General features: G+C 45.7%; 1 protein-coding gene and 1 pseudogene across 1 annotated transcript in view; both read left to right on the plus strand.

Moving 5' to 3' along the window:
- STYXL2 (serine/threonine/tyrosine interacting like 2) overlaps window positions 1-27,225 on the plus strand; it is a 33,548-nt gene that overhangs the window by 1,022 nt on the left and 5,301 nt on the right. Inside the window, exons 2-4 of the mRNA XM_060009210.1 lie at window positions 17,856-17,950; window positions 21,085-21,316; window positions 23,415-23,632. Coding sequence (XP_059865193.1) covers window positions 17,856-17,950; window positions 21,085-21,316; window positions 23,415-23,632 — 545 coding nt within the window. The remainder of the gene's footprint in view (window positions 1-17,855; window positions 17,951-21,084; window positions 21,317-23,414; window positions 23,633-27,225) is intronic.
- On the plus strand, window positions 4,184-6,238 carry LOC132425539 (dnaJ homolog subfamily C member 14 pseudogene; annotated as a pseudogene).

Below are 27,225 nucleotides of genomic sequence, written 5' to 3' on the forward strand. Positions count from 1 at the left end.
GCCATAAATAATAGTAGGGGATCTGACTTCCAATCTTAGCTCTGTCACCAAATTTATGTGAAGAACCACTTTAATTCTTGAGTCTGTGCCTCCTTACCTAGAAAAAGGGAAGCAAAGACTCAATATCTCAACGTAAGGTTACATCAGAGTAGCTCTGATTCTGCTTGACTTTCCTTTTGCTCATGTCTCCTGGGGTCTTGCTGGCTCCTGTTTCTCAGGACACAAACAGGCTTCCCCTTCGGAGTGAAATGGGAGCAAAGGCTGCTCATCACCCAGGGGCCAAGGCACTTTGTCCAAATGGAGCTTGGGGACTTTTACTTTAAAATTGAGCCTTATGTTCTACTTAGAAAAACTGTTAGGATTGAGAGATTTAAACCTTTTTTTTTTTTTTTCTTTTCCTTTTGGTAGGCGGGCCTCTGACTGTTGTGGCCTCTCCCGTTGCGGAGCACAGGCTCCGGATGCGCAGGCTCAGCGGCCATGGCTCACGGGCCCAGCCGCTCCGCGGCATGTGGGATCTTCCCGGACCGGGGCACGAACCCGTGTCCCCTGCATCGGCAGGTGGACTCTCAACCACCGTGCCACCAGGGAAGCCCCGGATAGAGAGATTTAAAATGTAGCCCTTCCCTCTCTACACTCCCAGACAAGGCAGAGGTAGTGTGCGGTCAGTCAGGGTAGGCGATGGCTTCGTGTAGTAGTTAGGGTAACGCCAGCTGTAATAGCAAATGGACATTTCTTTCTCACTCAAACACATTTCAGAACAGGTACCCGAGCAGTGATTCAGGAACTGAGGCTCCTTCTATCTTATAGATCCTCCATTCTAAGGCCCGACTTCTAAATTCACTGTGTTCGTCAGCACCAAGACAAAATGGGGAAGTGCACGAAAAATCTCTCGGGAGGATTTTATGGGCCAGGGCTGAAAACGGCCATTTTGCTTCCGCTCGTATTCCATTGGCTGGACCTCAGCAAGGCCATGCTTTCTTGTAAGGGAGGACGGGAAATGAGGTCCCTGAGCCCAGGGAAAAGAAGTGGGTTTGTTAACACACATCAGTCGCAGCCCCAGTAACCCTTTTAGGCAGTTAATATTCGTGTTTCCTTTAATCCCACTCATAGAGCACGCTTATTGCCTCCCCAGGGAGACAGCCCCAAATCCCATTTACCAACTTCTGCAAAGTTCAAAGGCTAGGTTCTCTGGAGGGTATGCCTCCTCCCTCACAGGGCTGAATGCAGCTCCTCTTGGTCTGACCAGGATGACTGCAAAGAAACAAACAAAAACAAAACTCCCATAGGATCAAAGGAGGAGTGGGAGATACAGCAGCCATCGGCCCATATAATTAATGAGGCTGTTGAGTGTCTTTGCCCCAGAAGTGGGGAGACCTTCTAGCTGTGACTTTGATGTGGCCCTTGGGGTGGAATTCCTTTGTCTGCTGTTCTCTGGGGCTTCCAGCTTCATCCCCTGAGGCTTTTTCCTTGTCTGTTATTCTCCACAGCCATATCTGAAGCGAGGTTGGAGAGGGTGTCTTCCTTGAAGGCTGTATAGCTTTTACAGACTTGTCCTGCTTATGGAAACTTGGGGGTCCAAGGGCTGTTTTAAGGTTTATACCACCCAAAGGCCTTTTTTTTTTTTTTAAAAGGCTTTTTAAGTCTCATGGTTTCTTGGAAAATGTGATCTCTTCAAAAACTTAATTGGTTTCTGATCTACAGAGACCAGACAACTCCATGTGCCAGGAATCACACCCATAGTTCTTTCCCATAGATATCATCTTCAATCCTAATTTATTTCTTTGCTTTCTTGTCTACATGTTTCACTCTCAGTTTAATGACAGCCATCTTGAGAGATTATCTGAACCTTTACATTTGAGAGGGAAGTTCAGGATGCATTTGTAATTTCTAGTATAATTGTTAAAAGTTATTTAGAATGTACAGCCAACCAGCTAATGAGGGGAGGATGCAATAATACAATATATAATCAATCCAGAAGAAGTCAAGAGAGGAGAGAAAAAAATAATATAGAAAAAGAATAACAAATAATAAGAAAATAGAAGGTTGGAAGATTTAAACCCCAATATATAAGTAATTACATTAAGCATAAATAGACTTAATATTGCAATTAAAAGAAAAAAATTGTCAGACAATTTTTTTTTACAAGCCTACACACTTTTTACAAGAGATTCACCTTAAAAATAAAGATGTACAAAGGTTAACAAAGGATAGAAAACTTATACTACACTGTTCTGGTTACTATTACTCATAACTTCAAAACTTAGTGGCATAAAACAACCATTGTATTATGTTCACAGTCTGGAACCTGGACAAGGCACAGTACTGTGGCTTGTTTGCTTCAAGATGTCTGGGGCCTCAGCTGGAAAGACTTGGAGACTGGGGGTGACTCAGCAGCTGGGGACTGCTGTCATAGAGGTATCCTCATATATTTGGCACTTCGCGTCAGGACCTCAGCTAGGCAATTGGCCTGAACACCTAACATGGTCCTTCCATATGAACTCTCTGCGTGGGCCAGTGTGGGCTTTCTCAGAGCCTGGGAGCTAAATTCCAAGAAAACAGGACAGAAGTGCATTGATTTTCATGATCCAGCCTCAGAAGTCACATGAAGGACCACAAAGGTTCAAAAGGAGGCAACATAGTCTCCACCATTCCACTGAAGGAGTATCAAGGTCACAGAGTAAAGAGAGCACATGGGATGGGATCCATTGTGGCCAACTTTGGAAAGTATCAGCCGCCATAATCTCAAATGCTAAAGGAAAGCAAGCCAGTGAAGTGATTTATTGGTATAAGACAAAGAAAACTTTAGGGTAAGCACTACTGGGGACAAAGAAGGATGTTTCCTAATAACTTAAGGTTCAATTCACCATATAATAGATATATTCATTTTAAATTTCTACGATCTGATAAAGTAGCCTCAAAATACGTAAAGCAAAAAATTGACAGAACTGAAGAAAAAATTAGAATTCACAATCTTAGTCAAATGTACATTTATTTATTTTTTTGCGGTACGCGGGCCTCTCACTGTTGTGGCCTCTCCCGTTGCGGAGCACAGGCTCCGGATGTGCAGGCTCAGCGGCCATGGCTCACGGGCCCAGCCGCTCCGCAGCATGTGGGATCTTCCCGGACCGGGGCACGAACCCATGTCCCCTGCATCGGCAGGTGGACTCTCAACCACTGCGCCACCAGGGAAGCCCAAATGTACATTTTTAAAAACATAACCTCAGCAACTGATAAAATGAGGCAAAAAAAAAAAAAAATCATCAAGAATATGATATGTAAACAAAACAATAAACAAAATTAACCTAATGGGCATTTATAGAACATGTACCCAGCAACTGCAGGATATAGATTCTTATCACGTGTACTTGGAATTTTTACCAAAAAGATCATGCGCTGGGCCATACATATATCAACAAATTTTTAATGCTTGAAATCATACAAAAAGTGTTTTCTGACCTTTGCAGAATTAAGCTAGAAATCACTAAAAACAAAAATATACAGTAGAAATTCCAAGAGTTTGCATCCAAGAGAGAAGGACGGAAGTGCATTGATTTTCATGACCTAGCTTTAGAAGTCACATGAAGGACCACAAAAGTCCAAAAGGAGGCAGCATAGGCCGCTCCACCACTCTATTGGAGAAGTATCAAGGTGACACTCTAAAGAGAGAAAGTTGGATGGGATATATTGAAATATATGGATAGCAGAAATTCAAATTAAATACTATTGAATTTGATACTATACTATTATTTGATACTAATGCTATTTACCACAGTTCAATACTACTCCATACTCGTCAGACTGCCTAAAATTTAAAGACCAACGAGAGCAAACATTAACGAGGATGTGAAACAATCAGGACTCTCCTGTTCATTGATGGTAAGAGTGTAAATTAGTATAACCATTTGGAAAACTATTTCATAGTATCTAAACACATCCTTGTCCTATGACCCAGCAGGCTCACTCCTGATACATACCTAACAGAAGTAAGTACATATGTGCACCAGAAGAGAAGTACTAATACTAGAATGTTTTAGCAGCTAACAGTCATTAAGAATATAGAATGTTTAGAGAGAGTGAATGGGAGGTGGAGCCGGGGGAGCTGCTCTTGTAGCCGCCCCTGCTCTTCGGCATCAGAGCTTACCATGATAGCTGTGACCTAAAATCCTCAGGAAGCCCTGGGGTCATGGCCCAGAAGCACCCCGGAGAAGGAGGGTTGTGTGGAGCCCACCACGGTGGTGGTGTCTCCCTCAGGACTTTAGGATCCTCTGTGGACCCTGAAATACTTGCATTCTCAGGACTCAGGGACTCAGCTGGGCCTGCCCCTAATGGTACCCGCTGCCTCACAGCGCACTCTAGTCCTAAGTACACACAGCTCCCAAATCCAGCCCACTGGTCAGATCCAAGCCATGCCCTCCAAGGGGTCCAGGACCCCCTAGGGATGGAGAGGACCCTGATCAGAGTGCGGCATCTTCAGAAGAGTCAGGAGTGGACCAGGAACTCTCAAGAGAGAATGAGGCTGGGTACCAGGAAGATGGGAACCCTTCTTTTCTTTCCATTCCACCTGCTTGTAACTGCCAGGGAACCCCCGAAGGGTCTTACTCTGAGGGAGGAGATAGCTCTTCTAGCAGCTTTTGCCAGCGTTGTACCTCTCCAGCTTTGGGGGAAGACGAAGAGTTGGAAGAGGAACCTCTTAAGTTTCCCAGTGATTTTTCACGTGTGCCAGTGGAAAGAAACCTGCACCCCGGAGACAACGGCCATAGTATCCTCCAGCCATAGAGGATACTCGGGAGGGTGGACACAGCGATCCCAGGTCCCCTGGTCGACATCAGCTGGGTTGGAAATGGAGTCGGACAGATAAGCGCAGAGGACTGGAATTGTGGGGGGCAGAGGAACTGTGTCAGCTTGGACAGGCAGGCTTCTGGTGGCCGATCGAACTGCTGGTATTAGTGGGGAGTACGTGGGAACTTGTGGCCATCTCATCTATGCATGCAGGCAGCTGAAAGGCAGTGATCTGGACCTATTTTGGGTCTGGGTGGGAGTCTGGGCAGGGCGGCTGGGGGGTGGGCCCCAGGTGATGTTCCAGTTTCTGAGCCAAGGGTTTTCCTATGGGGCAGCACTATTCACCCATTTTCTTAGGCTACTGGGTGCTTTGGCCCTTTTGTTGGGCTGTCTACAGTTGGGCTGGTGGTTTCTGGTAGGACCGAGTGACCAGTTAGGCTGGAGGGGTAAAGCCTCTTCCCTTGGCTGGCTTCTCCCAGCTGGCAGTGGAGCCTGATTCTACTGAGAGATAGCAGGCCGTGGCAGCAGCTGGTAAGAATAGTTCAGTGGGGTTGGCTGGAGTTGCCTTGGGTCAAGCAGAGGACCAATAGGCAGGAGAATACACCTGTAGCTAGTGGTCGCTACTGCCAGCCTGAAGAGGAAGTGGCTCGACTGTTGACCATGGCTGGGCTTCCTGAGGATGAGCTAAACCCTTTTCATGTGTTGGGGGTTGAAGCCACAGCCTCGGATGTTGAACTGAAGAAGGCCTATAGGCAGCCGGCAGTGATGGTTCATCCTGACAAAAATAATCATCCCCGGGCTGAGGAGGCCGTCAAGGTTTTGCGGGCAGCTTGGGACATTGTCAGCAACCCTGAAAGACGGAAGGAATATGAGATGAGGCGAATGGCAGAGAATGAGCTGAGCCGGTCAGTGAATGAGTTTCTGTCCAAGCTGCAGGATGACCTCAAAGAAGCAATGAATACTATGATGTGCAGCCGTTGCCAGGGAGAGCATAGGAGTTTGAAATGGACCAGGAACCTGAGAGCGCCAGATACTGTGCTGAATGTAACAGGCTGCATCCTGCTGAGGAAGGAGGCTTTGGGGCATGTTGGGCCTCAAGATCACCTACTTTGCGCTGATGGATGGAAATGCGTATGACATCACAGAGTGGGCTGGATGCCAGCATGTGGGAATCTCCCCAGATACCCGCAGAGTCCCCTATCACATCTCATTTGGTTCACGGATGCCAGGCACCAGTGGGAGGCAGGGAGCTACCCCAGATGCCCGTCCTGCTGACCTTCAGGATTTCTTGAGCTGGATCTTTCAAGTACCCCCAGGCCAGATGTCCAAAGGGAACTTCTTTGCAGCTCCTCAGCCGGGCTCTGGGGCCACTGCAGCCTCCAAGCCCAACAGCACGGTACCCAAGGGAGAAGCCAAACCGAAATGGCAGGAGAAAGTGACGAGGCCCTTCCAGTGCTGACACCCCTTCTGTTTCCTCAAATCAATGTCAGGGAGTCGAAAGGGCTGTGTACAGCACAGGATGGAGTTTGATTTATTTTTAAATATTTAAAAAAGGGAAAATTTTAAGCTCAGATTGTTCACTCAGTACTTACAGGAAGCTCTGGAACCTCTCTCTCTCTTCTACCAGCACCCGGGAACTGAATCTTGTCTTCTGACAATACCAGAGAAATAGGGGGTGGCTAGAACAAAGAACCTAGGGCCAGGACGTGCCCTGGAGGATCTCTCCCATAGTAGTGTGGAAACTGGGCATTTCCCTGGGGTCTGTATGCCTTTGTCTTGTCGTTTGCTTCTACAGCAGATGACACTTTGCCCCCTCTTAAAAAAAAAAAAAAAGAATATAGAATGTTTAAACAGCATGATAAACTGTCCAATTAACGGTAGGCTAGATAAATAAAGTCTGGTATATGATTTGAATACTGCCCTAGGGCATAGGCATTTTCTTAAGTGCCTATCACTTCGATGTGATTGAGCTGCTCAGACTATTGGTTGGGGAGGGCACTCAGCGAGTGAGAGCTGGCTGTGAAGGTGGAAGGCGGGTCACTGCAGGACGACCAATTCTGCTGGTGTCAGAGTTGCATGTAAAGTGAGCCTGCCACAGAATGAAAGCATTTATTAATAGAGACTTTCTAATAGCATTCAGTCCTTAGCCCTTCCAGCTGCCAGTCCCCTTCCTAGACAAAAACAGGCTCAACCTGAAAGCCCCACTTACATGCTGAGCTCCCTAAAAGCATGGTCCCACATACAGATCAAATTTTCTCTGGGTTCCCAGTGACTCTTCCTGAATCCTATCGGTTTTGATGTCCTTCTCGGTTTGTGTACAGTATACTCCTTAGCAACTTGTTTTTAGAAGCTGATCCCAAATTGGCTAGTCCTTTTCAGAAATTTTTAAGGAAGGCAAACACACAGTAACACTTCATAGACTATCCCTTCCTGCAATTATCATCATAAAATCTGAGGTATAAACAGTTGCATTGACTTTTGAGTCATCATCCAATCAATCCCACTGCATTACACAGAACCAGGCTGAAGCCAGCCCAGATGACTGAGTCTGCAGTATCTTTAAAAATGAAAAGATAACCCACAGGCTGGGAGAAAAAAAATCGCAAATCACATATTTGATAAAGAATTCGTATCCAAAATATACATTAAAAAAAAAAATCTCGGGGTTTCCCTGGTGGCGCAGTGGTTGAGAGTCCACCTGCCGATGCAGGGGACGTGGGTTCGTGCCCCGGTCCGGGAGGACCCCACGTGCCGTGGAGCGGCTGGGCCCGAGAGCCATGGCCGCTGAACCGCCACGTCCGGAGCCTGTGCTCCGCAATGGGAGAGGCCACAGCAGTGAGAGGCCTGCGTACTGCAAAAAAAAAAAAAAAAAATGGACAAAAGATTTGAACAGATACTTCACCAAAGAAGATACATGGAAGGCAAATAAACACATGAAAAGATGCTCAAAAGTCTTTGTCATTAGGGAAATGCAAATGAAAACCACCTTGAGGTACTATTACATACATACTTATTAGAATATGTAAAATTAAAAAGACTGACCATATTCAAACATTAGTGAGAATGCGGAGTACTTGGAACAATCCCACTGCTGGTGGGAATGTAAAATCGTACAACCATTTAATAAACTGTTAGTTTCTTTAATAGTTAAACATACAGCTCCCTAAACACACACCTATATCTATATGATTCAGTCATTCTACTCCTAGGTATTTACCCAAGAGAAATTAAAGCCTATGTCCATATAAAGACTTGTACATGAATGTTCATAGCAACTTTATTTGTAGTAGCCTGAAACAACCCAAGTGTCTATCAACAAGTGAATGGATAAATATACTGTGGTGTATTTACTCACTGGAATATTATTCAGCCGTAAAAAGGAATGAATTATTGATTCATACAACAACATGGATGAATCTCAAAATAATTACACTCAATGAAAGCAGTCAGACAAAAAAGAGGACATATGATTCAATTTACAGAAAATTCTAGAAAATGCAAATGAATCTCTGTAGTGACAGAAAGCAGATCAGCGGTTGTACTAAGGAGTACAAGGCAGGGAGTGGGTAGAGGGAGGTCTCACAAAGGGACATGAGGCAACTCTGGGGGGATGATGGCTATCACAATCTTGATTGTGATGGTTTCACAGGTGGATACTTATGTCAAACCTTACCAATCTGCATATTTTAAATATGTGCTGCATGTATAACAATTATACCGCAAATAAAGCTGTGGGGTTTTTTAAAGGTATGAAAAGAGAAATAAAACTCTCTTCTAGGAGGCAGCATGGTGACGTGACGTGGGAAGAATGTAAATGATGTAATTGAGGGCAAAATTAAGGTCAGCTCTGCTCTCCCACTTACTAGCCATGAGAGCTTACATAAGTTAGTCATAAAATTGGAATACCAGTTTTACCCAGTAGTAGAAATAAAACAATATAAGATAACATATATTATTTATAATATATATTACATAAAAATATAACATACATTATTATAATATAACATATATATAGGCATAGTAGGTATTTAATAAATGGTGACTCTCTCCCCTTTTCCTTCCAGAGAAAGATATTTGACAACGATTTTTTTTCAGTAATTCATCAAGCAATTTTTATTTCACCAGAGTCCCACACACTGTAGTTCAAACATCATGTTTCTCTAATTCTGCCACAAGCAAATACTGTATTCTGAGCAATTGATCATTACCCAAGCCTGAACAGTCCTCCCTGTACTTAGTAAGTGCCTGAAATTCCATCCTTCTTGTTTTATCTCTTTAGCTAAAGGCTTGAGCCTTTTTAAAATTGAATTATGCACTGAGTCAGCAAATATCCCACCAGCAGACTCTCAGTTCTAGCTTCTTAGGGCTACGGTAGCAAAGTAGCACAAATTGAGTGGCTTAAAAACAATAGAAATATATTCTCTCACAGTTTTGGAGGCCAGAAGTCTGAGATCCAGGTGTTGGCAGGGACGCCCTCCCTCCAAAGGCTCCAGGGAAGACTCTGTCCTTGTGTCTCAGCTTCTATTGGCTCTGGGAGTTTCTTGGCTTGTGACGGCGTGACACCAACCTCTGCCTCTGTCTTCACGTGGCCATCTCTTCTCTGTTTCCTCTTGTGTCTTTTTTTTTTTTTAACATCTTTATTGGAGTATAATTGCTTTACAATGGTGTGTTAGCTTCTGCTTTGTAACAAAGTGAACCAGCCATACACATACATACGTTCCCATATCTCCTCCCTCTTGTGTCTCCCTCTCTCTTGTGTCTTCCTGAAGTCACATTTGGCACTGGATTTATGGTCTATCCACGATTATCTCTTCTCAATGTCCTTGACTTAATTACATCTGGAAATATCCTTATTCCAAATAAGCTTGCATTCACAGGTTCTGGGAGACATATCTTTGACAGGGCCACCATTCAATCACTATAACTTTAGACCCAGCCCTGTATTCTTTTCCGTGGAACCAGGATAGGGCCTTGCAAAAGTCCACCCAGTGCTACAAACAGCCACTGCCAATCAACCAGAGTTAGTCAGGGGATGAAGTGTGTTTGCTGTCCTGGCAGGGAGTCTTAACATTTCCAGCGTCATTTGTAAATCTCATCCTAGGGTGAATTAAGGACCTGAGAAAGGGGTGTAGACAGTGGATAGCGGTGTCAAGTCTTCATTTTTGCCTGACTTAGGCACTGACCTCAAACACCTTAAATTCAAACCTAGCTGCTGTGAGTCACTCTCTCTGGAGGAACACCCGCAGCTAGAGATTCATCCATCTCCCAAGGAGGCAAATTTCCCGAGGTAATTCATGAGTTAACATTAAAGTGTAAAACCCCCTATCCAGTGGGGCCACTTAACCTCCATCAGACCTCCCCAGTAACCCAGATGAGCACAGTTTAAAGTGTCAGTGTGCTTGTGATGCAAACCAGCCTCCAGACAGGCCTCCCTCCCTTATAGGAAGCCTCTGCCCCACAAGCCCTCCCATGCAGCTGGTCTGAAACGTACCTCTGCCTCTTCTCTTCCTCCTCAGCTACGACCAGTTTTCTCTTCCTCTGCAAATAAAGGATCAAACTTCTTTATCTTCTCTTTTTCTGGTGTGAAGAATGTTTTTCTGTTTTCCTTTAATTTTTTCCAAGTCAAAAATCCATTTCTTGCTCTGGCTTCAGATCTGAACTTTTCAAGCTGCCTTGGTGATCTGGGGAGGCCACCTCTCTTGAGAGCATTTTCCCTTCCACCTTCAGCAAAGATCCTTAGCTGTGCTCTGCTTGCCTTTCTTCTCACAAGGTCTGCGTGCCTGATGGTGGCAGTGGGGCAGGAGATGGGGGCATGTAGTGTCAGGTCTGTGTGTCCTCACTGTATGTCCTTGGAAAATGGCTCCTCCCACACACCCTTTCTCTTTTATATTTCTTTTTCCGTGAAAATTTTTCTGCCTTAGCTCTTTCATGGAGCCTGCTGGAAGCAGCTTGCTAAAAATCGATTTGCTTAACTGACTTCTCTCCTTCCTTGGAGCCTGAACTTTGCCTGTGTGGTCACTTTTACTGAAGCTCAGAAACCTGTCCCTTTTTTGCAAAAGCCAAATCAAGAAAGACACCCCCTCCTGGGCCTCTGCCTCCATTTCATTTCCAAGGGACTCATTGAAAGGAAGTGATTGGCTGTCAGGGCGGCTGGGTTGAAGGACCCCAATTCCACTCCATTCTGGGTCTTGACCACCTGGCAACTGGTTTAAAGAACTGGCTTTCAAACTTTGCCAACTGTAGTTCACAGTGGGACATACCATTTACTCAGAGCATACGCGTATAGGTATGTGTAAATTTTTAAAAGGTTTCACAAAATTATACCTATCTTTACAATGATGGTGCTATTCTCTATTCTATTTTTTTTCTTTTTTTTTTCTTTTTTTTTTGCCAGATGCTAGGCGCGACCCATTGATTTTATGATACGCTAATGGGTCACAGTCTGCAATTTTGAAAAACACAGGTTTAAAGAAAGCTGCCCCCGTCTCTGCTCTTGGTTAGGAAGTCCATCAAACTCTGCTTTATTGTTTCTCTTCAATTCACCCTCAAGGCTTTTTAGCTGCTGCTTCATGATCCTATGATGAGGTATATATCGATCCTAGAGCCTTTCTTTCCCTGCCGGTCTTTTTGAACAGCCAGTCCTTTCTGCTTTCCAATCACGGTGTGTCATCACACGCCATCTCAGGCATGCGGGTGGAAGCACAGACACGGTCATAAATCAAAACCTCTAGGGCCACTGTCTCACTGACCTTGCAAATATAAACAGGCCCACTTGTCCAGATCTTACCCTCCTGCCTCCTCTCTTTCTCTGCAATCCTGCTTCTCGGTGGAAAACAAGAGCAGCTTCTCAATGCCGCTGGGACATTGCTGTCCACTCGGGTCCTTTCAGGTCCTATCCCCACACCTTCTATATTAGACTCAGTAAACCATGTCTCTGGCAAAACAGTCTTAGGACTATCAGGTTTACATCTCCTCCTCTCATAACAGGTTAACTCATAAAAGCGCTCAGAATTTACATCCTACCTTCAACACTGGAGGATGCTGAGCTGAGTTTACTGTTGCTCGCATTTTTGCATCAGCAGCCAAAACAGATGCAGTGTGGGATTGCGGAGGGCATATGATCTTAACCCACCCTCTTTTCTCAATCTTAAAACCTCCAACTTCTGGGGCTTCCCTGGTGGCACAGTGGGTGGGAGTCCGCCTGCTGATGCAGGGAACGCGGGTTCGTGCCCCGGTCCGGGAAGATCCCACATGCCGCGGAGCGGCTAGGCCCGTGAGCCATGGCCGCTGAGCCTGCGCGTCAGGAGCCTGTGCTCCGCAACGGGAGAGGCCACAACAGTGAGAGGCCCACATACCGCAAAAAAAAAAGAAAAAAAAAAAAAAAAGAATGAAAACCTCCAACTTCTCAAAAGTGTACTGGGTGGTCTTCAAATGTGATTTCTCAGATCCACTGACCCATGAGCTGGGGTTCAGTCTTTACCACCAACAAGGAGGAAGGATGTTTCCCCACCATTTTTATTTTCAGATTTTAATTTCATCTTCTCCCCTATCAAACTTACAGCCTCAGAGTTTAGGTATATTCAGGACAGGTTATCAGTTCCCAGTATTTGTCATGTGAAACCAAATCCACACAATCTGAAGTCGATGCTGTTTGGGGAAAATGGCAGGATCAAAGGCTCACAGAAGGACAGAACCAGATGGGGACCCCAGGGGACACCATCTGCTGACTTCTGGCTCGGGTCTTTCTGTGCACCTGACAGGTGAGGACTTCTGTATCTCTCTTCAGTCTGTGCCTGTAACTTCCTCCAGGGGAGAGCCCTGGAGGCCTGCAGAGGAACAAAGAAAACTGACCTCTGCGAGAAGTGAGGGGCCATGCCAGGAGGAAGCCCTTATCATCCCCATAGTTACATGAGAGTTCTTGGTTAATTACCCTTTCAGGGTTTTGTTTTGATTCCCCCTGCCAAACCTCATTTTTAAATGACCCTTAAGAAACAAAATAATTATTTTTATTAATGATAGTATAAATAATATTAATTATTAATAAATCAAAGAATAAAACTCCCTTAATAAATATTGTTGAAATGGAAGTGTGGCTCACATTTATATAAAATTTCAGGCTCTGACTCTAGTGTTATGAAATGTTGATATTTTAAAGCCGAGACTGCCCTGAATCCTGGGCCCAGAATATCCCCAGGGTCTGACACTATCCCGACACTATTGTCGGGACTTACATTCATATTGGTATTATTTTGTTGTTACCTCCCAATTGCAACAAATTGAGGTCTGTCACTGATTATTTACTAGGTTCTGTATTACTATCAGGGAGAAGAGTGCCTTAGCATTTGCTCAGAATTCACTTAGAATAGTGTTGCTGCTGTCATCTACTGCTGCGTAACAAGTTACCCCAAAACGTAATGACTTAAGACTATAATTTTATTTTGCTCCCCTTTTTATAGGTAGGAATTTGGACAGGACGGGGCAGCTTGTCTGTGTTTCACGTAGTGTCAGCTGGAGGGGCCCAAGGGGTGAAGGATGACACTCTAAGAGGCTCACCCGCATGGCTGACTGTTGGCTGGGAGCTTGGCAGGGAGTGTTGACCAACAGCCTTTCCAGCTTGGTGGCCTTGGGGTGGTTGGTGTCGTCTGACTTCTAATATGGCAGCTTAGGGCTTCCGAAGAGAGAGCACTGAGAGCCAGAAGCAGGGAGCTGCCCTTAAGGCTCAGGTTCAGACACTGGCTGTGTCACTCCCATCATATTCTGTTGTGTGAGAGCAGTCACAGAGACCACTCAGATTCAAGGGAAATGGACATAGACTACTATTCGAGGAGTGTCAAAGATGTGGGGCTACCATAAGAAAAAATTCCTAATTGCCAATATAGGCCTCCGAGACTGTATACATCTTTGCCTCAGAAGGGCAGAGAGTGAGCATGGACAGAACATAGCCAGGACCCTGGATTTGCTCCTGGGTTTGCTACCGGCAGCCCGGTAAGATGATGAGCCAGTAGCAAATACTTGATAAATATCGTTGTGTTGTAATTAGTGTACCTGCCACATTCCCTTAGATGTGGTACTGTACTGAGGACAAATTCAGTCAGTGAATCAGAAAATATCTATTAAGCAGACATTAAGCTAGGTTCTGGGAACCCAACAGCTCACAAAATACCCTAAAAGTCCTAAGACTATTTTGCCACAGATGTGGTTTAATGAGTCTAATAAAGAAGGTGTGGTCTCTGCCTCATAGAGGGTATAGTCTTGCATAGGAAACAGAATTTATCAAATTATTTCATAAACAAATGTAAAGTTACATCGAATAGAAGTGCCATAAAGGAAAGGTGTATGGGGCTTCCCTGGTGGCGCAGTGGTTGGGAGTCCTCCTGCCGATGCAGGGAACGCGGGTTCGTGCCCCGGTCCGGGAAGATCCCACATGCCACGGAGCGGCTGGGCCCGTGAGCCATGGACGCTGATCCTGCGCGTCCGGAGCCTGTGCTGCGCAACGGGAGAGGCCACAGCAGTGAGAGGCCCGCGTACCACAAAAAAAAAAAAAAAAGGAAAGGTGTATGGTGCAATGAGAGGTGGAGATCAGGGAAGACTTCCCTAAAGAAATGATGATTGAACTAAGTAAGATCTGAATGATCGGTGAGGCAGAGGAGGACTGACCATCCAGGCAGCAGAAATGGACTTCTGCAAAGTGCCTGGGCAAAAGGAAACTTGGTGGGGATGGGAAGCCGAAGAAGACCAGTATACTGGAAAGGAGTGAGCCCGAGGGAAGCCAGTGCAAGCTGAGGCTGGAGAGTAGAAAGGGGCCAGAGACCGCAGGGCCTTGGAGACCATCAAGTTTGATCCCCAAGGTGATATGTGGACACATTGCCTGGCACCTAGAATTCTGTCCATTCATCCAGCCATCTATCTGTTCATCCATATACCCATCTGTCCACTCACATTTCACTCAGTCATCAAAACCTGCCTGGTTACTCACCTTCCATATGCTGGAGGTACAGGGATAAATAAGACTACCTAAGCTGTACCTTTATAGAACTTGTGTACACCCCAACCAGGTGTTCTATTCTTTATTACCTTTACCAAGCAACCAGACCTCTAAAAAGCTCTCTAGTTTTAGTATCCAAGGATATTATCTCACAAACCTCACCCTTAATTCACCCTCACTGCCCGGTCATGCTTTTGAAAATGCATCTTCTGGTCACAAGGAGTACTTGGGCTAGATTGGGAATGATCTGACACAACTGCTCTTGGAAATCCCTCAGGAACTACCAGTGATGATACAACATTGTGCTGACCTGCATGGGCAGGTCTAGCCACGTCCTGGTTAGAGTCATAGGCTACTCCTTTTTTCTGTCAAAGACATTTCTTTTTTCATAGCCTTGCTGGCTCTTATCACATCATTTTCCCAAGGGGGAAATCTGATGTGGATGCCTACTACAAGGGAATTATTCTGCTAATCAATTCAACTAAGCTTATCGAATTCCAAGTTAGCTCCATTCAGTTCAGCTGGACTCAACTCAACTCAACCCAATCCATCCATCCATCTATCTATGCTTCCAACAAGTATTCTTTAAGTACTTTTCTGTCAAAGTCTATGTCGGGCCTGGGGATCCAGCTGGGGTTTCTTCCACCAACCAACTCACCTCCCCTTTCCAATCGAAATGGTATCAGTGTATTGTGTGGAGAGAAGACTGGACTCAGACAGCACTGCTCTATTTTTGCAACTTAGCCCTGCCACTCATTTACCGCCTCGGGCAATTTTGTTAATGTCTCTGAGCCACAGTTTCCTCACCTTAAAGCAGGAATAATAATACCTACTTTATGGGAGTTTTGTCAGGATTAAATTTATAAAAGGCACTCAAAAATGGTATCCAGGGATTTCCCTGGAGGTCCAGTGGTTAAGACTTTGCCTTCCAATGCAGGGGATGTGGGTTCGATCTGTAGTCGGGGCGCTAAGACCCCACATGCCTTGTGGCCAAAAAACCAGAACATAAAACAGAAGTAATATTGTAACAAATTCAATAAAGACTTTAAAAATGGTCCACATAAAAAAAAATCTTTAAAAAAAATGGTATCCTGGACTTCCCTGGTGGCACAGTGGTTAAGCATCCACCTGTCAATGCTGGGGACATGGATTTGAGCCCTGGTCCGGGAAGATCCCACATGCCGCGGAGCAGCTAAGCCCGTGAGCCACAACTACTGAAGCCCGTGCGCCTAGAGCCCGTGCTCTGCAACAAGAGAAGCCACCGCAATGAGAAGCCCGCGCACCACAACGAAGAGCAGCCTCTGCTCGCCGCAACTGGAGAAAGCCCGCGTGCGGCAACGAAGATCCAATGCAGCCAAAAATAAATAAAATAAATAAATTTATAAGAAAAAAAAATGGTATCCATACCCAACACAGTGGAAGAACACAGACCAAGGAACATCACTGGGAAATTTCTAAACACTGCAAACCAAAGAAGATCCTACAGGTTTCCACAGAGATAAAATAGGTCAATTACAAGGGTCAGGAAACACACTGACTTACGACTTTTAAAAGCAAAACGATAATGGACAAGTTTCTAGTTCTGGGTAAGATGGCAAACACACCCTCCACCTTGACTCTCGCATGGATTGCCCTTATAAAATCTGGACAGAAGGCTACAGCAGCTGTTTGAGGACTCTGAAAAGTAAATAGTTTCAGGCAGATTGAGGAAGAAAACCAGCATCCAAACTACTACCAAATCAGCAGTGTGTGTGTCATGTTTTCCTCTGGAATACACAATCTTGACTCAAGGCAATGTGACAATGATGGCAGCAATAGCGTGAGCTGCCTGAGAAATGAAATATTATTCAGCAATAAGAAGGAACAAATTATTATTGTATAATTTTATATTTTATTATTATAAAATATAAAATTATTATTTAATTTATTAAATAATAATCTATTAATAAAATTATAAATTTATAAAATTATGATTATATTTATAATTTTATATTTTATTATTTTATAATTATGAAATATTATTCAGCAATAAGAACATGCAATAGAAGAGATGACTCTTAGATGCATTTTGCTAAGTGAAATAAGCCAGATCCAAAAGACTACTGTATTATTTCATTTATTTAACCTTCTGGAAAAGGCCATACTATAGGGAATGAAAACAGATCAGTGATTGCTAGGGGATGAGGTGCAGGGAAGTTTTGACTATAAAACGAATGGGGCATGATGGAATTGTTTGGAAAAAAAAAAAGTATCCATTAAGTCCTCTCGCCTTTTTTTAATCCTCTCTGGACATAAAGGAAAGACTAAGCAAAAAAGACCCAAAGCTCACCACAACACCTGGAAAAGAGGAGAACCCACTGGGGAGGAGGGCACCCACCACTGTAGTATGGTCCTAACCCTTGGTTTTGCCCTTGATTCACCATGATCCTCAAAGATGCCTTTGGACACCTCTGCTGAATTCTTTCTGGGAAATTGACATTTACCTAAATTACTCTATTGCATCCCTGGGCTTAGGCTGATCCTGGATTTCTTGTGTTCAAAATCAGGACTGTGCAGTTGAGCGCATCTTTATGTTTCCCTCGGTGCTGTGTCAGCCCTTCATCATCAGCAGCCCATGCCCTTTAAGCAGGGAGAAGATACGGGGCATGGAAGGAATGGTGGCAGCCTACCCAGTCCACCAATCCAGCAGGACCCTGCTGGAAGCCCAGTTAGGGACATCCTACAGTATTGATAACAGAGGAGCAGGGACAAGAAAAGAAGAGGGAGCAGCAGTACATCCAAGGGTAGGAACACACAAAGAAAGTGAAGCCACATCAGCGTGAGTTCTCCCCAATCTCTTCCCTCCACAACCCAGGCTACCAGGTCATTAAACATCAAGGTTACAACTCTGGTCTAAAAATAACTAGGCGACTAAGCCATAGCATACCCAGTGCTCTGCATTCTTAGGTTCCCTAAACTTAGGAAGGCATTCCCTTTATCTCATTGTTTTCCACTCGTGGCTATAATCGGACCTAGGTTTCTTATCTGAAAAGATTGCCTCCCATTCAGATGCTGCCCAGAGTCATCTCACGTGAATATCCTCCTCTTTTAGGTACTCAATGGTCTCAGATGCAGAAACAGAAAGCATTTTCATGGAGCCCATTCACCTCTCCTCAGCTGTTGCAGCTAAACAGATCATCAATGAAGGTGATGCCATCGGATGGGTGGGAGGAGGGAGAGTCCAAGGGTCATCTGGAGACTCTCGGAGGGGGGCCATTGGAAGGTGTCAATGTGCTTCTCACACGCTTCCCATCACATTAAGAGGAGCGGATCCAAAGAAGGCAGTTCCTCCAAGCCCTCCTCATCAACATTCATGGGACAGAGGTGGAAATTATTATGCCTCAGTGTGCACAGTTCTCTAGGCAACAGACTGGGAGGCAGCTCCAATCTGCCCCCGGGGCCCCTCATTCAGTTTTTCAGTTAACCTCAGGGGCCCTGCGATGGCTTATGCCAGAGATGCAGACCTGAGAGCCTAAGAAATGGCATCCAGAGAGTTCTGGTCAAAGGGGTGTCTAGATTTAAATCTGCATTTCCACTAGTGCTTAAAGATGGTTTTTAAACTGAAATATGAGTGGGGAGGAGGTAAGGAAAGGTGGGGTGGCAAAAGATGTTAATATTTACACAAAAATATTTAGAGCAGAAAACGTACTACATTTCATTCAAGGATACTCATTCCAATTGGATGGATTTTTTTTTTTCCTAATCAATTTTGGGCAAATAATCTTTCACAGTTTCGTTCCTCTCCTTTCTCCTCCTCCCTTTGCACTTGGTGTCTCTCTCACTCCGGATGGGTGGGGTGAGATAAGGCAGTCCTGTTAATTACACAGGGCCCACCTGGCCTTTGGGCTTAATCTGACATCCACAGCTGGTGGCCGTGATCACTTCCCTAGTGATGAGAACCAAACATGCTACTCTTCCATGTAGCCGCAGGTCTTGCTTAGTCCCTAGGCCCTTTGTGTCCCCACCAGGGTCCCTGAGGACATCTGGATCTCCTGAGCAGTGAGATATTTTACAGATGTTGCTTGTTGATCTGGGAACCCTAGGAAGCCCCATCTCCTCAAGTAACTACTTTTTTCTGTTTTCTTTTATCACCCTACCTGGGGTCACTGTTACCTTGCTCCAAGTCAGGCCAAGGTGTCTTGATCCCAGTCTAGTTCTTTCTAAATTGCTCCCAGCACCACCCTAACTCTGGAAGTTCTTTTTCCCTCCTGTGTGTTGGGAATTTCCCTAACCTTCCATCTTGCAACACCCTTGCGTTGTGCTTCACTCTCTGGACAACTCTCCAGGCTTTGGCTCTTGATAAGTAAAAGTCCAGGTTTAAGGGTTGTGAGAAAACCATGTCCTCTCTCTGAAAGCTTCACTTTCAGGTCTATGGGATGCTAGGGACTTTCAGCATTTATACTGTGACCTGAAGCTGAGCAATGTCCTTTTGTTTAACCCTAAGCCTTTCTAGGCATTAAGCCTAAGTTTCATTAGTCCGAGTGGCTGAAGGATGGTGGGGGAAGAAAAAAAGAATAAATTACAGAAAAAAGGAAAATGTACCAAGTGATACTTCAAAACATTGCCCTACTCAGTAGTGATTAGAGGGGTAACAATGGATGTCGAAGAACCCTCCAATTTCAGGAAAGTCTGCATACGCCACACATCTGACAGAGTGCAAAGGAGAAATGTCTGGGCTTTACTCTGTTCTGAAGAAGCCTCAGCCAATAGAAATAAATGGCAGGGATTGATGCGGCTGAAGCGTGGAGCAGAGACCTAGGGAAAGTAGGAGCTCCCAGTGGGGATAAGGGGCTGGGACATTTGTTTTTCAATTGGAAGGGGAAGAAATCAAAACAATAACCTGCTATATAAATAGCCGAGGAAGACATTGCTGTATATTTTAATGAGGGAGTGGGGAGGTTTTTTTTTTTTTTTTTCCATGTAGTAGAGGAAAGATATCTAAGTAGGGGAGGGAAAGAGAGGGGTTTTTACATTTGCCATGTAAGACCCCAGGAGAGCCAAGAGTGGTGGAGAAAATAGGAACGCTTCATCTATTTTTAAGCAAAATAGAGCACTGGGATTGCAGAGGTTTTCTTCTTCCTGCTTTTGAAACGGATATCAAAGAACATTTAGAGCTGAAACCTGGGCAGGGATGTGGGTGCACATCAGGTGGTTTAGACGAGGGTGGAGAGGAGAGGGAAGCTTTAGGGAAATGAAGTTGCCAGCCCTGGGCAGAACCCAGGACTCCTGGATCCACAGACTTGAGCAGCACGGCTTACAGACACCTGCTCATTCTGTGAAGGGCGGGGCCCTGTCTATTGCCAAACGTGGCTGCACTCTTCACCCACGAGGGAAGGAGGTGATGCCAGCAAGAGGGTATGGCCAGCACAGAGGACACTCCTTTCCTACTTACCTTCTTTTCCCCTCTCTCTACTCAGTATTTTGGGGCTACAAAGTGAAAGGAAAGGTTTTGCTCTCTTGTATACCTTCTTAGAGAAAGGAAAGATCTTACCTTCCTCCAAATTTGATAATTTGGGAGCAAATACATTAGGAGGAGAAGGTAAAGTTTCACTCGACAGGCAGGTGAATAGAATTTGAATTCATTCGAAATTTGAGCTTTTCTGGGCTGTTGTCAGAAAGGCCCCGAGTGATGTTTTGTGACTGGCATCAGAGCTCCTAGGAGACTTTTGCCACCTGTCAGAGAGCTGGGAGGCTGAGGACCACAGGCGCCCACACTTTAGTGGGGGAAACAGACAATAAATTAAATAAGTAAATTAAAGGTGTATTACAAGGTGACCTAGCATAAGTGACTGCTGAAAGTTTCACTTTTCCCAGAGTTATTTGCCTTCCATGTGTAAAGGAGTCAAACTAATAGAATGAATTGTTACTAAGGAATGCCATGTATTCATTTGGTAAATGCTTCGAAGCATCTAATTTGTGTGGGTCACTGTGGGATTTACAAGTATAAATTGGGCATACACCAGCTACTTAAGGACCTCGGTCTAAGAAATTATCAGCCAGCTTTAGAGAAATATGGGAGGAAATGAGGGAAACTGATGTCCCTTCTCCCACTCCAGTACACCTATGCTGCTAACCCTGACCACAAGTGTCCAGGCCAATGCAGGCTCCTCCTGGGTCCCCATTAAGTCCTTCCTGGCAGATCAGATCCTGCTGGATCTGAAATGAATTCAGCCCATATGCAGAGTCCTGGCCGCAAATGGGCCAAGAGTGGGTTCTCCCAAGGAGCAGGGAAGGCCCTGGTGTTCCTCCTCTTTGATGAGAATGCTTCCTTGTCCTCCTAGAACTCAAGCCGCGGGGGGTCAAAGCTGAGACAAAGGGTCCAGGCATGCTGGAGTCTGCCGAGCAGCTGCTTGTGGAGGACCTGTACAACCGTGTCAGGGAAAAGATGGATGACACCAGCCTGTACAACACTCCCTGCATCCTGGACCTACAGCGGGCCTTGGCCCAAGACCGCCAAGAGGCTCCCTGGAATGAGGTGGATGAGGTCTGGCCCAACGTCTTTATAGCCGAGAAGTGAGTCTGATGTCTGGGGGGGACCATGATCCTTTGTCCTACCACTCTGGGTAGTGCCTGAGATGAAGGTCCCCCAACTTTGACCAAAGGCTCAATAGCTCCCTCCAGCAAATTGATGCTGCCTGACTACTTTCCCAGCCCTGAACTTGGAGAATGGCCCCACCCACCCACCTGCACACGGAGATCCCCGGGCAAAAATGCTGGCATGATTGCTTATCCTCCAACCTTCTGCCAGGGCTCACTATCATAGCCTGGCCCCTCCAGGTGGCTTTTCTGGGCCTCCCTTCCTGCCCAGAGCCTTGCCAACACACGCCTCCCTATCACCATCATCCCATGACATCCATAACAACCACATAATGGGACATTTGGAGCCATTGACAATATTGATTTTATATATATTTACCAACTTATGAAAGTGTCCACAATATATTGAGAGGATAAAGAGGTTATAAAACAAATACATATAATATGATGCTAACTGAGTAATATATATAGTATGTGTGTATGTCTGTGTGTGTATGTGCTTTTTACATAGACAACAAATTGGAAACAAATGTGATAAAAAGTTTATAGTACTTCTCTCTAGGAGGTGGTTCTGTAAGTGATTTCCATTTTCTTCTTTAGGTTTCTTTTGAATTGTACAGATTTCCTACAGTAAACATGTGTTATTTTTATAATAAGAAAAAAATGTTATTCTTCAAAAGTTTATCAGTGGTTTCCAGAACAAAACCCAAAACAGCTCACTCACATCCTGGTGCTTTTGTTGTGGTCTTGCCAGTGCATAATTGGTAGCAATAGGCTGGTTTGTGAAATTTGTTTTGCTGATCTATCGGCTACTTAATAAGATCTTTTCCCAGTGTAATTACCCATATACCTAGATGCAAGGGAGGGAATCTGGGGTCCCCAGGGAAGGCAGTAGGGAAAATAGCTTTGGACATTGGGTCTTGTACTCCACTGTGGTGTAATTGGTTGCCCGGGACCTGATTCCCAGAGCTGAGCACCAAGTCCTGAGTGATCCCTAATTAGCTCTGTAGATGCAGAAACATTCACATTGTGATCAACAGGGACCCTGGGCATCTCCAGATATCACCAGCTAAAGGCTTCTGCTCCTTATTGGGCAACTGTCATCAGGGCCTCTTTAAACTAAGCTCTATTTATTCCGCTGCAGTAAAAAGAGCTCTGGGGGCTTCCCTGGTGGCGCAGTGGTTGAGAGTCCGCCTGCCGATGCAGGGGACGCGGGTTCGAGCCCCGGTCCAGGAAGATCCCACATGCTGCTGAGCGGCTGGGCCCGTGAGCCATGGCCGCTGAGCCTGTGCGTCCGGAGCCTGTGCTCCACAATGGGAGAGGCCACAACAGTGAGAGGCCCGCGTACCAAAAAAAAAAAAAAAAAAAAAAAGCTCTGAACTAGAAACCCTGAACCCCAGTTCTTATTCAGAGTCTTTTTCTTTGAACAAGTCATAAAAGCTATCTGATTCATTTTTACAATCTTCAAATGGGAAGGGGATATATGGATACATATAGCTGATTCACTTCACTGTACAGCAGAAACTAACACAACATTGTTAAGCGACTATACCCCAATTTATAAAAATGGGGGGGAATAATAATACCTATAAAACAAAAAGAATAGTTGTGCTGTCTACCCCTTAAGTTTATTATTAGGATAAAATAAACTAATGCATATGAAAGCACTTTGAAAAATATAGCATGCCATATCAGTGTGAAGCACACATTTTATTATTATTTTTGCCTGCCACTTCTGTGTCTTGATAACTGTGCATCCCAAAGGCATGGAATTTTAGCCTAGAGGTCTCTGGGCCAATCAAATCTTTCCTTACACATCAGTCTTGTTCTCTTCTTTCTCCTGTCCTCCCTTGCCCAGCTCCCCGTCCCTTCTCTCTCTCGCCACAGATAAGTCACCGGTCCCTTTTTAAAATAATATTTCCAGTGAGCCCCAGACACATGGGTGAGCAGAGAAGGAGGTATTCACCCAGCTGTGGCCCTCCTGACCTGGCTGAAGCAGTCTTCCAATCTCAGTGGTAAGGCACCTTTCTAGTTCTGACTCTGGCAAAAAATGCCTCTGCCTCTTTCCGTTCAGGAGCATGGCTGTGAACAAGGGGAGGCTGAAGAGGCTGGGAATCACCCACATCCTGAATGCTGCTCATGGCACCGGCGTCTACACTGGGCCTGAATTCTACACTGGCCTGGAGATCCAGTACCTGGGTGTGGAGGTCGATGACTTCCCTGAGGTGAACATCTCGCAGCATTTCCGGAAGGCAGCCGAGTTCCTGGATGAAGCCCTGCTGACCTATAGAGGTGAGGCGGTCTGTCTGCTCCAGGCTGCTGGAATTCCACAGGGGGAGGAAGGACAAAAGGAATGTTATGAAAACCTCCAGGTTATCTGCTGTCTGGAGGTCATCTGTCTTGAGACAGTTGTTGTCTCATTCTAGGACAAGGGGAAAGGAATGGACCATCATTCATCCAATAAGTAATTATTAAGGGCCCAACATGTGCCAGGTGCTATTCTAGGCATTGTGGTGAAAGATACAGATAAAGCTTCTGGCCTTTGATACTTACATTGTAGTGAAGGCAGAAAAAATTAGAAAGAAAAGAGAAAGAAAAAGAAAAATGTCAGATACTGATCAGCGTGAGGCAGAGATGAGAACTGGAATGATGTGTTGGAGTGTCTGGCTAGCTCCCTCAGGTAGATAGCTAGCGGGAAGCAGCCGCATAGCACAGGGAGATCAGCTCGGGGCTTTGTGACCGCCTGGAGGGGTGGGATAGGGAGGCTGGGAGGGAGGGAGATGCAAGAGGGAGGAGATATGGGAACATATGCATATGTATAACTGATTCACTTTGTTATACAGCAGAAACTAACACACCATTGTAAAGCAATTATACTCCAATAAAGATGTAAATAAATAAATAAATAAACAGAAGAAAAAAAAAAAGAGTGGTTGAGAAGGCCTCTCGGAGAAGGGGGCATTTAAGTTGAGTGATAAGAACGAACTAGCCATGGAAAAATTGGAAGAACATTCCTGGCCAAGGGACGTGCCAGTGCAAAATTCTAAGGTGGAATAAGCTTGGTGTATTCAGGAATCACAAGGCGAGTGTGGGTTAGCCTGGTAGATAAGGGTGGCAGGGGTCCATCGTGCAGGAAGTTGAGGACCAAGGTAAGGGAGTTGAAAGGCACCTTGATCTGATCTGCATTATGGAAAACTCACTCCCTGGGCTTTGAAGACAAGACCGGGTGGGAGGGGAGGGGAGAGTGGGAGTGAGGAGAGCAGTGCTGAGGCTGTCACTGTAGTCTAAGTGGGATGATAGGAGACTATCTAGAGAGTTGATGGGACATCCATCTCAATGAGGATCTCAATGAGGAGAGGCTGAAACCAATGCAGTGAGAGCGGGTGGGAGTTCAGGATCTGCTGCCCAAAAACCCATGCTTCAGTCCAGGATTTCCTATGTTCTCTCTATACAAGGAACCGCCGTTTCCTTATCCATAGAGCAAATAGATCTAATTTTCCTAAAATTGCTGTGAGGATTAAAATTGTAGAAATGCATATAAGGGCTTACTTCGCATAGAACTGGGCAAATAATAAATGTTTAAAAAGTTACAGGGCTTCCCTGGTGGCACAGTGGTTGAGAGTCCGCCTGCCGATGCAGGGGACACGGGTTCGTGCCCCGATCCGGGAAGATCCCACATGGCGCGGAGCGACTGGGTCCGTGAGCCATGGCCGCTGAGCCTGCGCGTCCGGAGCTTGTGCTCCGCAACGGGAGAGGCCACAACAGTGAGAGGCCCGCGTACCACCAAAAAAAAGTTACAGCCATTACTATAATGAATGTTATTAACTATTCCTGGGAAGGACATTTCCTATCATCACCAATGGCCAGGAAGGGTAATTTTTAATGGATACATATATATAGAGAGAGAGAGAGAGAAAAAAAAAAGAGGGAGAGAGAGAGACAGAGAGGAAATATTTTTATAGATGTATACATTTTTATTAAATTATAATTTATAAATGTTATGTATATAATAATTATATCTATATAAAATGACTTTCTCCCCTTTTCAATGCTTAAAAAACCTACTTTTAAGAACGTATTTCTTCTGACAAAAGTGGACTTGGGCGTGTCTGCCAAGGGTCTGTGGGAGACGGGATTTCTTCCGCTGCTTTGCCGGGTGCTGGCGGCCACTTCTCGGCCGAACGAGGGAAGCCATAGCCGCGGCAACCGGCCGGCGGGGCTCGAGCAGCATCCCGGGCGAGTGAGGCGGCTCGCAGAGCCGAAACGCATCCCCAGAAGCGGGTGAAGCTGCCCGGAGGGTGGCGGCGTGGCAGGGAGGCGGCGGGCTGGGCGTCCAAGAGCTGCGAGGCCGGAGCAGGCAAGTGTCCTGTCTCGGGGAGAGGGAGACGGCAGCACTCCCTGCAGGGCAGGGTCTCCCCGCGACCCAAAGCGGTGCCGCAGGGCCTGCGGGCGAGCGCAGCAGCTCTGCCGGGTCGATCGGGTGGTCCTCATCACCTGCCCGGCCGGTGCGTTCAGCAGACCATCTCCTCTTCCCTTGCTGCTATCAGCTGCCTTCAGGCTCACCCTCCCTAGTCTCCGCACCCCTGCGAGGCAGGGAAAGGACGGCATATACTTTACAGTGGTTGTAGCCTTTGTGGGCACTTCCTACCCCGGGGCAGACAGCTGTCACCATCTCTGGAATTAATCTCCTGAGCCTTAGTTTCTGTGGTTTTTCTCCACTCTAGGACGCTTCCGAGTCAGTTCTTAACAAGGAGGAAGGCAAAACATACCCCTGGCTCTGAGCATTTTACATAATAATCACAATGACCCCTTGAGAAGGTATTTACATTTTGCAAATTGGGAAATCCCGTTCATCAGGTTAAGTGATGGCCACCATGAAATAATTAAGATTCCTTTGATCGCCAGTAAGTAGAAAGCATCTGAAACTACTTAACAAAATGCAACAAAAGCACTAATTACAGCAATACAAGGAGAAATCCAAAGACAGGAAGGTGGCCCCAGGATGGTCTGGAACAAGGACTGGACAGCCTCAGGACTCTTGGTTCCATCACTGCTTTCTACCTCAGAGAGCATGGCCCACCACAGGCCTGACAATAACCGCTAACTTCCTGCCTCAGTTCCATTTCCACGTTCCCTGGAGAGAAAATTTGTGTGTCAGATTCTGGTCCTTTGTCTACCCTAAATTCTACCCACAGTGGCAAGGGGGGTGGCTTCTGGGCAAGTACTTCTCATTTTCCCGGGGTGCAGAGAGGGGGAAAGTTCTCAGGAAAAGCAGAATTATGAATTGGGAGGATACAAAACAAATGCCTGCCATATAAAGGCATACTGAGAGTGTGAGAGAACTGGAACCCGGCCTTACTCAAGTCCAGGGCTCTCTCCACTAGCTGTACTCTTCAAATCTTTAAGCACAGACCACCACCCCCTCGTCCCCCCCGCCATCAGCCCTGCTGCTAATCAAGATGGCAACTGCAAATTAGAAAAAAGACCACCTTCCTCAAGCCATTTTACTGCTGGGGAGTTTTCATCATAACCAAACAAATCAACTTTGACTTCAAAGTTAAAGGCGTCCCCTCGAGTTGTGTCAAGCATATAAGCTATACATTAGGGTGGCCTCGTGCCTAACAGAGAAAATAAAAAAATCCTTTCGTTGCTCTGGGTGCATTGGGGGGGGGCCCCAAGTCTGACCCACCCAGCTCTCCCCTGTCCCTCAGGCTGCCCCTGACATTCTTCAGAGGAATCCCAGGTGTAAGGAACATAGCACGGAAAAGCATGGCACCCCAACCTGGCCTCCACCAGACTGAGTCTAATTGTATTTGATGCCCTTATGAGGAAGCCTAGCTGCCTGTGTCCTGAAGTGTCCTGAAGTGAGCTGGCCTAGTAACCAC

The sequence above is a fragment of the Delphinus delphis genome, chromosome 1 (assembly GCF_949987515.2).
Source record: "Delphinus delphis chromosome 1, mDelDel1.2, whole genome shotgun sequence".
Lineage (NCBI taxonomy): Eukaryota > Metazoa > Chordata > Mammalia > Artiodactyla > Delphinidae > Delphinus > Delphinus delphis.